General features: G+C 45.5%; 1 protein-coding gene across 1 annotated transcript in view; it reads left to right on the forward strand.

Annotated features, from left to right (window-relative positions):
* Positions 1–19141, forward strand: part of LOC119973277 (ATP-binding cassette sub-family C member 9-like) — a 235589-nt gene that overhangs the window by 202102 nt on the left and 14346 nt on the right. Inside the window, exons 35-37 of the mRNA XM_038811061.1 lie at positions 13622–13700; positions 14063–14171; positions 15362–15465. Coding sequence (XP_038666989.1) covers positions 13622–13700; positions 14063–14171; positions 15362–15465 — 292 coding nt within the window. The remainder of the gene's footprint in view (positions 1–13621; positions 13701–14062; positions 14172–15361; positions 15466–19141) is intronic.

The following is a 19141-nucleotide window of genomic DNA, read 5'->3' on the forward strand; positions in this document are numbered from 1 at the left end:
AGGACAGCTGAGCAGATACAGCAGCCTGGGGAGAGGATTGTGGAAGGGGCCAGAAAGATTGGGGGACAAGTGAGAAGATCTCAAAAGGGCTGGAGAGATTGGGAAATGAAGGGAGAAGAATGCTAGGATCTACAGAAAATAGTGAGGGGAAAAGTGGAGAAGATTATGGTGGAACCATTGGGAAGACATTGTGGGGGAAGGGGATGCAGATCACATGCTGTAAAGTGTGTTGTTCCTCGTGTCTTAATAAAGCTCGTAGTCTCAAAGTTGGAGAAGATGCTTTATTGTGAATTTGTTCTGTCTTCAGAGCTTAAGTTACGGCTACCTCAAATGCTGCCTGCTTGTGTCTGTGTCCTGCTATCAGTTCTGCCTTCCATGAAGTGTGTCCTCACTTCCTGTCCCTGTGTATTTATAGCTCTCCCGTGCTCCCTCTAGTGCTTGCTCAGTTGTATTGCATCTACTCAGATCTACAATCACCACTGGGAAGACATTGTGGGGGAAGGGGATGCAGATCACATTGTGTAAAGGACATTGTGAAGGCATTAGAGTGTGATGGGGGATGGGTGTGATCCAATTGTTAGAAGTGTTCAGAGGTTTTCCTGTGGATCGGAGTGTGGGGGTATGGAGAAACTCTCCTGTTCCTCTTGGTCCACAAGCAATGCTGGAAAATCACTTTCCTGTTCTAAGCAACAGTCTTCGCCTCTCTTAAGATTCAGGGTTACTCTCGAAACCCGGCCAAGAGATATTAAACTGGAAAATAGATTTTTAAAATGTGTGGCACACAGCTTCATTAAACTATTTTTTAAAAACAGTTCAACTCCTGGGAATGGATTAATCGCGTCTCGTCCCATTAAACTGGAAATGGGCCGATTTGAGGTGGGTCGCATTGAGTTTTGTGACATTTGTACTTCTCATCTGGTCCAAACTAACCAACTTTAGGATATTAAAATTCCACCCCCCACCATTGAGTCTACTTCTCTAATGAAAAGAAAGAAGAGGATTTATAGAGTGTTGTTCATGGCCTCAGGACATTGCAACGCACTTGAAACCAATAAAGTTATTTTGAAATGCAATAATGTAATGTATCATTTATGTGTTATTATGACCAAAGCAAAAGTGTCATGACCTTGAATTGGTGCTTAACAAGTTATTAGCAAGGCAAAAAAATAAACTTTGGAAAGTATTTGTACCATTTTTACTGAGTTCGCTATTATTAGTGCGTAAATCATCCAGAACATTTGTGGTGAGGAACAGATACCTGGCGAGCTGTGAATTGTCTGAAATTCTTGGACAATATTTTCCCTGCCCGCCATTAGCCTTGGAAAATGGAGAGCCCGCCATCAACCTCCCTGTGAGTTTTAAGAAATTGTGATATTTTTAGATGTCAATTAAACCCATCACAGAAATGTAGAATCAGTACTTAACAGGGTCTTTTTAATGATGAGATCTAAGATCCTGCATTTCAACCTTCTGCGGCTAAAATAGAATGCAAATGTGACATCTCATCCTCGCATATAGTCAATTGTTCTTTGAGATTTCTTTGAGATCCCAAAAAATTCAAACTTCTTTTGCATTTCACCTTTCAGACTTTGCTTTCCTTCTTAATCAATTATTTCTTCCTCTCTTTTTATTTCCCTTCCTGGACCAGAATTGACGCTATTTCACACTACTTCCTGTTCCATTTTTCCACCTTTTCTTTCTCCATCTGGGTGTTTAGATGAGGGCAATGCATTTGACGTACTCTTCTTGGACTTCAGCAAGGCTTTTGACAAAGTCCCACATGGGAGACTGATAGCGAAGGTAACAGCCCATGGGATCCAAGGAAATTTGGCAAATTAGATCCAGAATTGTCTGAGTGGCAGGAAGCAGAGGTTGATGATTGAGGGGTGTTTTTCTGACTGAAAGCCTGTGTCCAGTGGGGTCATGCAGGGATCAGTGTTGGGGCCCTTGCTGTTTCTGGTTTATATAAATGATTTAGACATGAATGTAGGAGGGTTGATCAGCAAATTCACAGATGATACGTAAATTGGTGGGGTGGTAAATAGTGAGGAGGATAGCCTCAGATTACAAGAAAATATAGACAGGCTGGTCAGATGGGCTGATCAGTGGCAAATGGAATTCAGTCCGGATACATGTGAGGTGATGCACTTGAGTAGGACAAACAAGTCAAGGGAATACATGATGAACGGCAGGGCTCTTGGAAGCACCGAGGATCAGAGGAACCTTGATGTGCATGTAAGTCAGTCCCTTAAGATAGCAGGGCAGGTGGGTACAGTGGTTAAGAAGGCCTGTGGTATTCTTGCCTTTATTAGCCGACGCATAGAGTTTAAGAGCAGGGAGGTTATGCTGGAACATTGGTTAGGCCACAAGTATGCAATATTGGAATCGAATTATGGGCAGCATGGTAGCATAGTAGTTAACACTGTTGCTTCACAGCCCAGGGTCCCAGGTTCGATTCCTGGCTTGGGTCACTGTCTGTGTGGAGTTTGCACGTTCTCCCCATGTCTGCGTGGGTTTCCTGCGGGTGCTCTAGTTCCTCCCATAGTCCAAAGATGTGCAGGTTAGGTGAATTAGCCATGCTAAATTGCCTTTAGTGTCCAAAAAGGTTAGATGAGTTTACGGGGATAGGGTGGAGGTGTGGACTTAAATAGGGTACTCTTTCCAAGGGCTGGTGCAGACTCGATGGGCCAAATGGCCTCCTTCTGTACTGTAAATTGTATGATTGTAGGAGGGATATGATAGCACTGGAAAGGGTGCAAAGGAGATTTACAAGGATGCTGCCTGGGCTGGAGACTTTTAGTTATGAAGAGAGATTGGATAGACTGGGGTTGTTTTTGTTGGAGATGTATAAAATTATGAGGGGCATAGATAGAGTAGATAGGAAGAAACTTTTCCCCTTGGTGGAGGGATCAATGACCAGCGGGCATAGATTTATGGTAAGGGGCAGGAGGTTTTGAGGGGTTGTGAGGAAAAACCTTTTCATCCAGAGGGTGGTGGGAGTCTGGAACTCGCTGCCTGAAAGGGTGGTGGAGGGGGAGACTCCCACTACATTTAAGAAGTATTTAGATGTGCACTTGCGGATGCCAAGGGGTACAAGGCTATGACCCAAGTGCTGGAAAACGGGAGTAGAATACTTAAGTGGTTGATTTTGACCAGCGCAGTCTCGATGTGCCGAAGGATCTTTTCTGATCTGTAGACCTCTGTCTCTTATTGGCTGTAGAGGTGCACGATTAGCCCCAGTGTTCTGCAAGGTTCCAGATACTCTTTGCCCTCATCTAGTCGTTAACAACTCACACGTCCAGTAATTTGTCGCACAAATATGTTTAGACATGGAGGAAGAGGGAAAAGAATTATGTAACAGAGCATGGCCAACAAGTTCTGGACCATTAAAAAATCATAAGATCACAAGATATAATAGAAGGAGTCAGCCATTCAGCCGACTGAGCCGTCCCGACACTCGATAAGATGATGGCTGATCTGATTGTGGCCTTATCTTCCCCCAGAAGCCTTAATCCTTTATTGATTAAAAATCTGTCTAACTCAGCCATGAATGTATTCAATGACCCAGCCTCCACTGCTCCCTGAGGAAGAGAATTCCAAAGAATTCCTGAGAAAAAAATCCACATAATCTCAATCTTAAAGATCCCTTACTTTTAACCAGTGGCACCTAATTCCAGATTCCCCCATGAGAGGAAAGATCCTCTCAGCCTCTCCACTGTCGTGCCTCCTCACAATCTGATATGTTTCAATGAGGTTATCTTTCACACTTCTAAACACTAATGTGTATTTGGCCCAGCCTGCTCACCCTTTTCTCAAAATACAATCCCTTCATCCCAGGAATCGGCCTTGCGTTCCTTCTCTGAAGCGTTTCCCAAGCAAGTGTAGGCCTTTTATAAGTAAGGATACCAGACCCATACATAGTACTCCAGGTGTGATCTCACCACTGCCCTGTGCAGTTGTAGTAAGACAGCTCTACGTTTAAACTCCATCCTTCTTGCCGTAACTGCATGCTTCTTGTGGTTCCTGTACAACGACACCCAAATCCCTCTGTGCTGCAACATTCTGCAGTCTATCTCTATTTAAATCATATTCTGCTGTTCTATTCTTCCTGCCAAAGTAAACAACCTCATACATTCCTATATTACATTGCATATGCCAAATGTTTGCCTGCTCACTTAACCTATCTGTATCTCTTTTTGAGGACTCTTCACATCCTCCTCAACTAGCATTCCTACCTATCTTTACATCATCAGCAAATTTGGATACAATACAGTCAGTCCCTTCCTCCAACTTAATAATATGAATTGTAAATAATTGCTGTCCCAACACTGATCCCGGTAGCACTCCACAAGTTATAGTTTGGCAATCTGAAAAATTAACATAGAACATAGAACAGTACAGCACAGAACAGGCCCCTCGGCCCTCGATGCCGTGCCGAGCCATGATCACCCTACTCAAACCCACGTATCCACCCTATACCCGTAACCCAACAACCCCCCCCCCCCCCCAACCTTACTTTTTAAGGACACTACGGGCAATTTAGCATGGCCAATCCACCTAACCCGCACATCTTTGGACTGTGGGAGGAAACCGGAGCAACCGGAGGAAACCCACGCACACACGGGGAGGATGTGCAGACTCCGCACAGACAGTGACCCAGCCGGGAATTGAACCTGGGACCCTGGACCTGTGAAGCATTTATGCTAACCACCATGCTACCGTGCTGCCCATTTATCCCGTTAACCATTTATCCCGACCCTCTCTTTTCTGTTAGTTAGCCAGTCCCCATCCTTGCTAATATATCAGCCCCTACATCATTTTTTTTTTATAAATGTTTTTTTATTGAGTTTTCATATTTTATATATGACAAATTACAAGTTATTAGAGAGAGAGAAAAAAAAAAGGAAAACACAAAAATTTAACAGGAATATTTACAGGTAAGCATCTTCATAACAATAATTGTGGCCGCCCCCTTTAGCCAGCATACATATTTTACATTCCCCAATATGGCCGAGGCACATGTTTATAGGCATTTATTTATAGTTTGGTTTTGGGCCTTGGCTTGCCATCAAACCCCCATACCGAGCCCGTAGCCCCCCCCCCACTCCCCCCGGCTACCTTCCCCCGATTCCCGTCCATTTTCCCCTGGTTCTTGGCCACCCGACTATTCTTCCTCATGTACGTTGGCCACAAACAGGTCCCGGAACAGTTGCATGAATGGCTCCCACGTTCTGTGGAAGCCGTCGTCCGACCCTCGGATGGCGAATTTGATTTTCTCCATTTGGAGAGATTCCGAGAGGTCGGACAGCCAGTCTGCAGCTCTGGGTGGTGCTGCTGACCGCCAGCCAAACAGGATTCTACGGCGGGCAATCAGGGAGGCAAAGGCAAGGGCGTCCGCCCTCCTCCCCAGGAATAGATCTGGCTGGTCTGAAACCCCGAAGACCGCCACTATCGGGCATTGCTCCACCCTCACCCCCACCACTTTGGACATAGCCTCGAAGAAGGCTGTCCAGTACTCCACAAGTCTGGGGCAAGACCAGAACATGTGGGCGTGGTTGGCCGGGCCTCTTTGGCACCGCTCACATTTGTCCTCCACCTCCGGGAAGAACCTACTCATACGGTTTCTCGTTAAGTGGGCTCTATGTACCACTTTTAGTTGCGTCAGGCTGAGTCTTGCGCACGTGGAGGTGGAGTTGACCCTATGCAGTGCTTCGCTCCAGAGTCCCCACCCTATCTCCATCCCCAGGTCGTCCTCCCATTTCCTTCTTGTTGCGTCCAGTACGGTGTCGTCCCTATCTACCAGTCGGTCATACATGTCACTACAGTTCCCTTTCTCTAGGATACTTGCGTCCAGTAGGTCTTCCAGTAGTGTCTGTCGTGGCGGTTGTGGGTACGTCCTTGTCTCCTTTCGTAGGAATTTTTTGATCTGCAGGTACCGTAGCTCGTTCCCCCCAGCTAGCTGAAATTTCTCTGTCAGTTCGTCCAGTGTTGCGATCCTGTCGTCCGTGTATAGGTCCCTGACTGTCAGTCAGTGGCGTGCAGAGGGGGGGGCCGACGGTGCATTGGCCCCGGGCATCCATTGGATGGGGGCATCCAATCAGAGAAGGAAAAAAAATAAAAAAATTTTTTTTAAAAAAAAATTTTTTTTTTTTTAAATTTAGATTACCCAATTATTTTTTTCAATTAAGGGGCAATTTAGCGTGGCCAATCCACCTACTCTGCACATTTTTTGGGTTGTGGGGGCGAAACCAACGCAGACACGGGGAGAATGTGCAAACTCCACACAGACATTGACCCAGAGCCGGGATCGAACCTGGGACCTCAGTTCCGTGAGGCGGTTGTGCTAACCACTAGGCCACCGTGCTGCCCCAGAGAAGGAAATAAGATAGTAATTTTAAAATTTCAGCGGTGATAAATCAATTTTTGGAGGCTCACCACACTGCAGAGGCAGTTGTTATCCCTTTATTCCTTTAACATGGTGTACCCTTTCTGTCTAGAGAAAATGGTCCTTCTCCCCATCCCCCCCCACACCCATGCGCATGATGTACGTGGTGCAACCATCAAAAACAAGCAGACGTGGCTGTTCGTTCCTGCGTTTCCTCGAGTCATAACTTGTCTTTTCTTCAGCTTTTTGTGCATCTAGATTAGTTCTTTTACCTACTCAGGTCAGTGAATAGCTCTAGAACAGGTGCAACTACGGTTTTTATAGGTTTTTTGGCGATATTTAATGAAATATTTACGTGGGATGTAGTAAGAGTGAAGCCTGGATGATCAGAGGACTGCTATGGCATTTAATCTCGGAATAGGAGACATTTATTCCTTAACATGCTAATATTCGAATACAGATACCACTAATTTGCAAGTCTATGATATAAACTGCACAAAATTATCAGTGGAGAATCAGTGTGAAATAATTTGATACGAAGGAACAAAGAAATGAAATATGGTTTATCCGTCTGCAACTGACCGATTGTTTACCATTTTCTCATGCGTCTTACGGTTTTTGAGATAGAAAATGAAATGTTACGAGTATTTCGTGTACAACCGAGTGGAGCACAGAACAGGAAACAAAAGAGGGCCAGAGTCGAAGAAGAGTCCCATCAAAGAGGGGCATTAGATGCATGGATAAAAAGAAGTAAAGAAGAAATAGTAGAACCTGGAGAAGTAAAAGATGAAGTGGGTGCAGAGAAGGATTTTTCTGATACGGATTCAGCTCGGTCAGAACATAATACTCTCTCTCCTCAGTCTCGTTGTCAGGATGATGATCCATGTGAAGAAAATAAAGAAGATATTTGCATATTTTTGCAAAGAAGCGATTTTGGCTGTTTGAAGAAACCGATTCCAGATCATTTGAAGATGACAATATTACAACATGGCCCTGAAAGATATCAGAATAAAAGTGGTCCATTTGCTGAGAAGGATGGGAGATCATTTTCCAAACAGTGGTTTGATAAAGTTTCCACAAACGGAGAAATTGTGGAGAGAAAATGGTTGTTATACTCTCCATATCGGAAAGCATGCTACTGTTTTGTTTTCAAAGGAGCATTTGTTGTCTGTGTCAAACTTTGGAAAGGAAGACGGTTTCTCCACTTGGAGAAAATTAAATCCAACAATACCTGACCATGAGAAAAGCCCTTCTCATAGAGCTCACATGAGGGAATACCTGAACCTTGTAGTTCGACTCCATCATTCAACTACGATAGATGCTGAACTTCAACAGCAAATGTCTGCTGAAAAGAAAAGATGCAAAGCTATAACTGAACGGATTGTCGAGGTTATATCCTTTCTGGCAAAACAGAATCTGGCCTATCGTGGACATCGAGGAGAAGGAATACCTGGGTTATCAGAGCCAGGGGAGACAGTCAGTGAAAATACAGGAAACTTTCTAGCAACAATCAGACTTTTGGCCAAATATGATGACATCTTAGCAAAACACTTGCAGAGAGGGAAAGAGAAACCAAAAAGTGTCACCTACTTGTCCAACAGAATTCAAAACAAAATAATCAATCTTCTTGGTGAAACTGTCAAGAAAAATATAATTTCTGAAATTAAGGACGCAAAATATTTTAGCATAATGCTGGATTCAACTCCAGATATTGCCCATGAAGATCAGGTTTCTGAAATTCTGCGTTACGTTCATATTGATGAAAACAGAAAAGTAGAAATAAAGGAGACATTTCTGGGATTTTTTCAAGTCAACAAGAAAGATGCAGTCAGCCTGGTAAATGAAATTCAGGAAAAATTGGAAGAAGACAAAATTTCCATGAATGACTGTCGTGGTCAAGCATATGATAACGCAGCAGTTATGGCTGGAGTGAGAGGAGGTGTTCAACAAAAAATTCTTGAAGTTAACCCAAAAGCTGTGTTTGTGAACTGCGAGAACCACAGCCTCAATTTGTCCTGTGTCCATGCAAGTGAGGTGCAACCTGTTGTTGTTACATTTTTTGGCATTCTAGAAAAACTCTACTTTTTTTTCTTCATCTACTTCTCGTTGGGAAGTGTTAAAATCATTTGTCACTCGGACTGTGAAAAGACAGTGTGACACAAGATGGAGTTCCAGCCATGATGCTGTGCAAGTAATCCACGAAGAGTGTGACAACGTTATTGCAAGCCTTCAACACCTGCTGGAAGGAGAATTTTCAAGGGAAACTAAATCTGATGCAGGATCGCTACTGAACTCTATTCAACAGTTCCCGTTTATAGCTTTATTAAATTTTTGGTACTCAGTTTTATCATCAGTGGATAAAGTCTCAAAACGTTTGCAGGATCCGAAAATGGGGTTCCATGAAGCTTCTTGTGATCTGAGAAGACTTATTCATATCTTGAATTTGAAGAATGATGAAATTATCCACAATGCAATAGATTTAGCCAATGAATATTGTCAAAATTGGGGAATACCAATTGCACGAACAAGGAGAAGAAGAATAATGCCTGGAGAGTCAGCAAGAGATAGTGGACTGACGGCACAAGAAGAAATGAATAGAGTAATGGTAGAGATTGTGAACAGATTAAAAACTGAAATTGAAGACCGCAGTGTCCGTCTTCAAAGACTCAGTGACCGATTTTCTTTTCTTCTGAACTTGAATTCAGGGGTGATTGAAGATGAACAAGAAAGAGAGAAATTAAAAAAGGAATGTTCAGACTTTGCAAATTATTATGACAATGATGTGGTTGCAATTCAGTTATATGACAAAATTATTGATTTTGTGATGCTCCTTCGAGCTGGAGGGAATAGAGTTCCCCCTGATCCTAAAGATGCTCTGGAATCTTTACTGCAGTATGGGAGGGATGTCTTTCCGACGCTGTGTGTTTCATACAGATTACTGCTTACATTTTCAAAAAAGGTCATTTTCAAAACTGAAATTAATAAAAACATGTCTGAGGTCTTCTATGTCACAGGAGCGACTGACCAACCTGACTTTAATAAGCATTGAAAAAGAATTTCTCACAGCTGATGTAAAAAGTGAAGTAGTTCAGGTGTTTTGTGACAGGAGGTATCATTTGGGGAAAAGAACTTAATAAATTTGATTGATTTATATTAAAATCGAATAAAGCGTTTATTTCATGTTTCATCTGTGTTTATATATTCAAAATGTTTTCCTTTCTCATAATATTTCTCAGTATATTAGGCCTTATACTTGAGTCCTAGGGGCATACAATCAAGATTTGCCCCGGGCATCACCAGACCTCTGCACGCCACTGCTGTCAGTGTCCCCCGTCCTGCCTCCACCTTTTGAAGGTGGCGTCAGTCAGTGCTGGTTTGAACCTATGGTTGTTGCAGATGGGAGCCTTGTCCGACATTTTGTACAGGCCAAATTGCTGCCGCAGTTGGTTCCAGGATTGGAGGGTGGCTGTCACCACTGGGCTGGTGGAGTGTTTTTTGGGTGGGGATGGGAGTGCTGCCGTGGCGAGGGCCCGGAGGGAGGTTCCCATGCAGGAGGCCTCCTCCGCACGCACCTACTCGGCTTCTGGCTCCTGGATCCATCCCCTTACTCGCTCGGCTGTTGCCGCCCAGTGGTAGAATTGTAGATTCGGGAGGGCTAGCCCCCCCCTGGATTTTGTTTTTTGTATGACCTTCTTTGGGATCCTAGCATTCTTACCCCCCCATACGAACGCCATGATATGTTTGTCCAGCGCTTTGAAAAAGGCCTTGGGGATGTAGATCGGAATGGATCTAAACAGGAAAAGGAACCTGGGCAGTACGTTCATTTTGATCGTCTGGACTCTCCCCGCGAGGGAGAGCGGGAGTGTGTTCCATCTTTGCAGGTCCTTTTTAACTTCCTCCGTCAGGCTGGTGAGGTTCCATTTGTGGATCCCTTTCCAGTCATGGGCTATTTGGATCCCCAGGTAGCGGAATTTATTTCGGGCTTGTTTGAACAGCAGCCCCTTTAGTGCTGCCCCCCCCCCCCCCCCCCTTGCGGGTGTACTGGGAAGATCTCACTTTTGCTCATGTTGAGTTTGTAGCCCGAGAAGGCTCCAAACTCTTTCAGGAGCGCTATGATTCCATCCATGCTGCTTTGTGGGTCCGAGATATAGAGGAGCAGATCATCCGCATAGAGTGAGACTCTGTGCTCTCTACCTCCCCTTCGGATCCCCCTCCAATTTTTTGCTGCCCTGAGCGCGATTGCTAGCGGTTCGATTGCTAGTGCGAACAGCAGCGGGGACAGTGGGCATCCTTGTCTGGTGCCCCTGTGCAGCTGGAAGTATTGGGAGTTGGTATTGTTGGTCCGTACACTCGCCATGGGAGCGTTGTATAGGAGCTTTACCCAAGCGGTGAACCCTGTTCCAAGCCCGAACCGCTCCAGTACCTCTATGAGGTATTTCCATTCGACTCTGTCGAAGGCCTTTTCTGCGTCCAGGGAGACGATCACCTCTTGTGTTCTCTCCCCGGAGGGGGTCATTATCACGTTCAGCAGGCGCCTGATGTTCGCGGTAAGCTGTCTACCTTTGACGAAGCCCGTCTGGTCCTCTGTGACCACCTCAGGTACACAGTCTTCTAGCCTTTTGGCTAGGATTTTGGCCAGTATTTTGGCGTCTGCGTTCAGCAGAGATATGGGTCTATATGACCCACATTCCGTTGGGTCTTTGTCTTTCTTAGGTATCAGCGAGATTGAGGCCTGTGCTAACGTGGGTGGCAGTGTGCCCCTAGCTAGCGAGTCTGTGAACATCTCCCGCAGGTGCGGGACCAGCGCTGTCGCGAATTTTTTGTAGAAGTCCGCCGGGAATCCGTCCGGTCCCGGCGCCTTCCCCGTCTGCATGGAGCTAATGCTCTCCATGATCTCTCCCAGTGCTGGTGGTGCTTCCAGATCCCGTTTTCTGCCCTCTCCCACGACTGGTATGTCCAGTCCATCAAGAAACCGTTTCATCCCAGCCTTCCCCGTTGGGGGCTCCGAGGTGTACAGCTCTTGGTAGAAGGCCTTGAAGGTTTCGTTAATCCTCTCTGGTTCTGTTTCCCACGTGCCTCTGGTACCTCTGATTTGCGCAATTTCCCTGCTGGCTGCCTGCTTTCTCAGCTGGTGTGCCAACAGGCGGCTGGCTTTGTCTCCGTGTTCGTACAGGGCCCCGCGTGCCTGGCGGAGTTGGTGTACTGCTTTCCTGGTGGAGAGCAGGTCAAAGTTCCTTTGTAATTCTTTTCTCTCCGCCAGGAGCTCTACGGTCGGGGCCTCGGAGTATTTACGGTCTACCTCCAGTATGGAGTCGACCAGCTTCTGCCTAGCCACCCTTTCCTCCCTATCTCTTTGCGCTTTGTAGGCAATGATTTCCCCTCTTAGTCTGGCCTTAAGCGCTTCCCAGAACGTGGAGGATGAGACCTCCCCGTTTTGGTTGTTCAGCCCCTACATCATGACCTCTTATCATGTGCAGTAATCTTTTATGTCACATCTTATCGAATACCTTATGAATATCCAAATGCATTACATTTACTGGTTCCCCTTTATCCACACAACTTGTTACATTGTCAAGGAACACCAAAAATTTGTCAAACCTGATTTCGCTTTCACAATACCATGTTGACTCTGCCCGATTATATTATGATTTTCTAAATGTCCTGCTATTACTTCCTTAATAATGCATTCTAGCATTTCCCAATGACAGATTAATTGGCCTATAGTTTCCTGTTTCCCTTGTTTCTTGAATAATGGTGCAAACAAAGATTATTAAAAAATGTATCTGTTATTTTTAAATTGCAGAGAGGAGCATTCCCCTTTTATAATTATCACACATCACACTCCACAGAATTACAGTCCTTATAGCAAAGGTCCACAGTTGCTCCCAGATTGAATGGGTTCCTGTATCCCCACTTCACTGAGTAGTAACTTCGAGCGTCCATCTCCAAGCATTTCCTCAGCTTTCTAAAAGTCCACCACCAGCAGTAAAACCTGTTCAAGTGATTCTTCTTCCCACGTGCTATGACAGGAATCATCTCTTCGACTCTTCATCTCTAAAAGACGCACTCTTTTCCCTCTGACGTCATTTAAGCGCCGCCGGCCACGTCATTTACGCGGCGCCGCTTTGACGGGGGTGCCGCGTCAATTACCTGTGCCGGGCCTTGGCGCCCCCGTCAAAGCGGCGCCGCGTAAATGACGTGGCGCTTAAATGACGTCAGAGGGAAAAGAGTGCGTCTTTTAGAGACGCCGGCCCGATGATCGGTGGGCACCGATCGCAGGCCAGACCCCTCCTGAGCACCCCCCTGGTGCTCGATCCTCCCTCCCCCCCCTCTCCCCCACAAGCCCCACACGCAGTGTTCGCGCGCTGTTCACGCCGGCAGCGACCAGGTGTGGTTGGCGCCGGCATGAACCGGTCAGATTGGGCAGGCCGCTCGGCCAATTCGGGCCGGAGAATCACCGCTTGACCGTTAGAAACGGCGAGCGCCGATTCTCCCAGTGGCCTGTCGTAAAACGCGACATGCCGTTTTGGGGGGGGGTGGGGCTGGGAGAATTGTGTGTGGGTGCCAGGGCGGTGTGGTGTGAATTGCCTGGCACTCCTGCGATTCTCCCACCGGCGTGGGGGTCGGAGAATCGCGCCCTTGGTCTCTAACGATCAAACCACCCAGGCTTACTGTCAGGCAGACATAACCATTTCCACTTATGCTAAATTTAAAGACTTAGTTCCAAAACTTAATAATCTTATAAACCTCATAATAATCTTCGCAAAAGATTCTGCCTTGTAAAATAGAAAATGCAAACGAGTGATTTCCCAACAGTGTAAGGTTGCGAGCGCTCAACGCCTAAAAAGCCTTTATTCACTGGAGTCGCAATTTTGCCATTTGTTACTCTTCAGATTTTCTTGTGCCATTGTCTCCCCACGTTCCTTTTCATTTTGCTACAAATTTAGTTTCATAACAATTGCTGAGGTATGTCACTATATTAAATAAACTCTCACTCCTGAACTTGAATGCCGTGAGGGCAGTGGACAACAGCACCAGAAGATGAATATTCACTCCCAAATTACCACAGATCAATGCACAATTAGCAACGGTGTTAGCTCCGACGATGATATTTGTTTTATCCCTGATGTGTGAGAGTAAATTATTTTTTTCCAGTTAATAGTTCATGCAGCAAAGCCCAGTTGACATGAACGAACAATGATCAATGTTTGTCTGTCTGTTGTACTCTTTTTCCAGGTTGGGATATGCGGACGCACTGGCAGTGGAAAATCTTCCCTGTCGCTGGCATTTTTCAGGATGGTGGATATATTTGAAGGTCAGTTTTGCCATAGATCATGCAGTCTGTCACTAAAATGTATGGTAAACATCATATTTCACTGGTGCAAGAAAGCAGGATATTATCTCAGGCACTGATTTACGGCTAATTTTCCACAGGTGGGAGCCACATGGTTATTTTGATTTACGGTTAAACAATTTCTTTTTGTTACTGGCTGGCTCCAGGTTAAGTTCCCAATCGAAGGACGTAAGGATTTAATCAATCTGTAAACGTGATTTATCTGACTGGAAATAAAAGTAAATGGCTTGAGGAACAATGAATTTCAGAAGGGGACAGCACTATTTGTGAAGAACATAACCTGTTGTACTTTTTGCTTACTATGTTTTATATTCATATAATAGGTAAAATCGTCATTGATGGAATTGACATCTGCAAGCTCCCTCTTCAGACTCTTCGCTCCAGACTTTCCATTATTTTACAAGACCCTGTACTTTTTAGTGGATCCATTCGGTAAGCAAGCATTTAGAGCAGCAGTGCTGACTCCACGACCATTAGTATTCTTTGTCTTGTCTTGGAAGGCAGCCCAGATTATACCGTAAATAGCAATGGCACATCTGCTTGGCTGCGATATGCCAGACTGAACATTACAGTTGACATTAAGCATGGAATCTCATTGTGGTGAAAGTCTGTAAGTGTTAAACATTTAAGAAGTTGAGGAGAAAGCAAGAAAGCTGCCTGTGGAACTGAGTGCACTTTTACTTCCTTGGCTGTTTCCTAGTGTTTCACAAGACTAAGGTCCTCCGCCTAATCAAAGTCATATTTTCTGTCGGAGCCTTACTATCAGAGGTCTTGCAATCTCTGTCACCCTGACCATATCCTCGAGCCATGGCCATTAATTAAGTACAAGTCTGATGGAGATTTGGCAGTGGAAATAAAGTCAGCTCTCTCACTGGTATGACACAGCAAAAGAAAATAAACTTTGAACTAACTTTTCTCAACATTTCTTGAAATATTATTAGTTGATATGGACGCTCCCTTTTCTTAGGTCAAAAGCTTATCAACTCATTTTGAATAGAATAGGTATGGAGGACAAAACCAATCGATGTTATGTTATAGTAGTCGACTGCTGAGTTGCTTGATCAGCAGGCCATGCATCTATTGTAGAATCAGAGAATCCCTACAGTGCAGATGCAGGCCATTTTGCCCATTGGCTCTTCACTGATCCTCCAAAAGAGCACGGTCAGCACAGGCTTGGAGGGCCGAAGGGCCTGTTCCTGTGCAGTACCTTTCTTTGTTCTTTGTTCTATGTTTACAGAGCTCTCTCCACTGCCCATAACCCCCGAGGCCTCTGCCCGTGCGGCTGAAGACAATTGCTAATCGGGAATTGGCGATTCGTGTTCAGTGGGCACTTCACACATTGCATGAGCTTTGCATGTTCTCGTTGGTGTGGGGCAGGAACCCCATCATTGCCAGTGGGGCAGGCCAGGAGGCTCGAAAAAGGTTTGACACCTGGTACAAATCCCGTTTATGGGCCAAGACCCCATTCAGCTGGCCACCAGGATTCCCTCCGCTGGCGGGAAGCCCTGGAGGATCCCGGCCTTGGTGTTGAAACAGGGCTGCAATACTAGGAAAGACATTTAAATACAAAATTAAAATGTGATTACAGTGACATTTTACCAACCTTTGTTTTTTGTTTCCAGCTTTAACTTGGACCCGGAGTGCGAGTGCACTGATGACCGACTCTGGGAGGCATTAGAAATAGCTCAACTAAAGAATATGGTTAAAGCGCTGCCAGGAGGATTAAGTACGTCTGCACAATTCTATAAAACTCTTCGTGAGACGCCGGAATTAAAATAGTCAAGGATGAGGTTTGATGTTTTGATGCTGATTCTCACGGTACAGCCCCCTGGCATTGTTCAGCTTACTTCACCGAGTATCTCATAAAGCAGCCCTGCTATATTCTGCCTGCTGAGGGGTAAATCTCACCTCACCGTCTCTCACCATGAAACATCAAATTATATACGTATGATCCGGGAAATTGTCTTGGAGAAGTAGGTTTTTTCCTTCAGTTGCCCATTGTTTTCACAGGACATAAATTTTCCCTGTTGGAGCGATAGGTTTTTGAGGCCACAGGGTGCCCCTTCACTGATTTTGCTGCTTCATTTTAACCCTTTGCTATTATGGAACCAAAGTAAAGGCTTAATCATCAAAGATACCAACAAGTAATCTGGATGATTTTTTTTTAGGATTTTTAGCAAGGGATGTTTCTCTCTTTCTCGCTCACACTCCTTATTAGTGAAAGGTTAAAATAAATAACAAACTTATTATGTAATAATTATTGTATACTAATATGTTTAATGTTATTTTCATTCACGCAGAATAAGTTAAGGTCTGTTCGTAACAACAACATGTTGCATTTATATAGCACCTTTAGTGTAGTAAAACATCGCAAGGTGCTTCACTGGAACACTGCCAGATGGAAATGGTCATCAAGCCAAAGAAGAAGCATGGAGGACAGTTGGGAATGTGAATTTTAAACAGTATTATAAAGTAAAGACAGACGTGTGGAGAGGGGAAGAGATTTGGGGAGGGAATTCCTGACCTTTGGATTGTGCACATTGTGCTAATGAACTCCACATGCAAAGTAGAAAAAATCTGAGCGTCGGGTTCATAAGAGGCATTGGTCGACAGCTCATAACTGCTCCTCATTTAGCAGTAATTGCTGGCGTCACACTCTCCAGGCTGAATTCTTGCCACCCTGGCGGAAAAAGATGTGTTGAGATTGATTTGAGGTCTGGTGGAAAGCAGATTGACGTTAAAGCTTTCCAAGGGATTGAAATCCTTCATTGACACAAAGGCAGTTTGCCTGTCCAATTGGGGCCAGTGGGACTCTTGAACAGAGACAGGTCAGATGAAGTGTGAAGTGATTTAGACACCCCCACAGCAGCCTTCTCTGAGTCTGCTGGTTGTCCGAATGGAGAAATCTGCTGATTGTGGCTTCCACAGAACTGGAGGTATGATCTGGAGAGGCAGAGGCCTGCACCAAGGCCAGGGCTTCCTCTCATCCTCCCAACATCAATGTCAATCTGGATCTAATTTTGGAGGCTGAGGGAGAGGAGGGCTGCCCTCTTCCCGGCAGGAAGGAGGCCGCTACATGATATGGAGCACTAAGTGGGTCACTGTGTGTCTTCCTCTTACTATCTGTGTCTGCGATTTTCCTCAATTTGAACTGTAAGAAGAATGATACATTAAGCCTGAGGTCTGGGCCTCCTTTTATAGCTGCCTTGACAGGAAGTATGGTACGAGGTAACGGGGCCCTCTGCAGTGAGGGTAAAAGCCTCTGGACAGATGTGATTCCTTCAATTAGCAAATGAGATACTCCAGGCGGCATCTTCCATGCACATTTAATACAGTGAGCTAAGGTTGTCTACCATGCCATTCCCTCAAAACTAGGTCAGAGTGGCTCAGTTGAAACATTCTATGAGATGGTATCCCCTTGTGTCCCTCTTACAAAGAACCGTGCTCAGCCACCTCATTGTGCAGTATTGATATCCCTTCAGTGTCACCTCCCTCAAACTCCACCTCCTCCTCATCCTCTCTCACATCCAGCTCCCCCCCCCCCCCCCACCCCCTGGTGAGCTGTCTCCTTCAAGGGCCTTAATTGCCTCAAGATCCACACCTTTCTGGAGGACCATGTTAAGAAGAGCATAGCACCTCAGGTCCTGGCAGGAAGGTTCTGTATGGCATCATCTGCCAGATTCAAGTACCGGAATTTCATCTTCAGAAACCCAATGCTGCTGAATGGTAGTCCTGCTCAGCAGGTGGCATTGGTTGTATATCCACTGTGCCTCTGTCTAGGGATCTCATCGAGGGTTGAGTAGCCATCTCAAGGAATTCCTCTTGTCCCCTAGCATCCATGCAAGGACATTGGTGATTGGATTGAAGGCTTGAAACAGCCTGGACTTGTGGAGGATCAAGGAGTCATGGCAACGGCCAGGAAAGCAGGCTCACACATGGAGAAAGCTCTTTTTGTGGACGCAGTCCAAGTTAGACATTGAGAGAATAGAATCCCTTCATAATGGACCTAACTGACCAGTCACCCGGTGTCTTGATGGCCACTTGGGTGCAGTCGATAATGCCCTGAACCTGGGGAATCCAGCAATAGCAGCAAAACCCAATGCCCTCTGTCCCTACAGGGCCACGCCATTTGTGAAATGAATGTACTATCCAACCCTAGAAAGGGAGCGAGCAGTGAACAATGAGATGCAGTGGTGTGCAATTGCTTGCAAGATGCCACCAAGGTGTACAGCTAATCCAGGGAATGAGCTAGGAGATTCACGCTGACCATGACGGCTACTGGCGGAGATTCATGATCAGTGCTATGGAAGTTTTCTGGGACAACGCCATAGATGTCTGTGGCAATCTGCCTGATGAGTACAGTCTCCTCTAGCACTGGGTCTCAGTCAGCTCCATGTAGCTCCATCTTTAGTGTTAGATCCTGTGTTGAGGGCTAGGCCTCCATTCCTGGCCGTCTTTGCTCTGCCCTTTCTGCGGAGGGTGTTGCCCCCTCATTGCCGTTGGCATTGAGTGCTTGTTACGGATTATGTTCCTTGTTCCCATATTAACATCTTATTCTTAAACTAAGAAATAGTGATTTGATTGACACATATAAGATCCTGAGGGATCTTGACAGGGTGGATGTGGAGAGGATGTTTCCTATTGTGGAATAATCTAGAACTAGGGGTCTAGAACCCAGGGATGAGGATAAATCTGTTCACTCAGAGGGTCATGAGTCTTTGGAGCTCTCTTCCTAAAAAAGGCAGTGGAAGCCGAGACTACATAGAATTCCTACAGTGCAGAAGGAGGCCATTTGGCCCATCAAGTGTGCACCGATCCTCTGAAAGAGCACTAGGTCCACTCCTCAGCCTGTCCCCATAACCCCACGCATTGATCCTGGCCAATCCACCTAACTTCCACATCTTTGGACTGTGGACTGTGGGAGGAAAGCGGAGCACCCGAAGGAAACCCATGCAGACACTGGGAGAATGTGCAAACGCCACACGGACAGTCACCCAGGACCGGGTTTGAACCACGCTGGTGCTGTGAGGCCACTATGTCACCATGCCGCCCGTGAGCAGAGCTAGATAAATGGTGGATCAGCAAGGGGCTGACAGGTTGTCAGGTGTATGCGGCAATGTGGAGTTGTGATTGCGTATAGATCAGTAATAATCTTATTGAATGGCAGAGCAGGCTCAAAGGACTGAGTGGCCTATTCCTGCTCCGAGTTCCTATGTTGATATGTGTTTTTACCCATATATGACCCACACTGCTATCCTATGTGCGATATTACATATTACTGCACTACATATTATAGGCTCTGTTATCTCACTTAAATGACTATTCTTCATGTGTGAATCTTGTACAGATTTGGCGTGAATCTCATGCCCTTAATGTGAAATTTGCTCCTTTGGAATCAGCAA

Source organism: Scyliorhinus canicula, chromosome 11, assembly GCF_902713615.1.
Source record: "Scyliorhinus canicula chromosome 11, sScyCan1.1, whole genome shotgun sequence".
In the NCBI taxonomy this organism is placed as follows: Eukaryota; Metazoa; Chordata; class Chondrichthyes; order Carcharhiniformes; family Scyliorhinidae; genus Scyliorhinus; species Scyliorhinus canicula.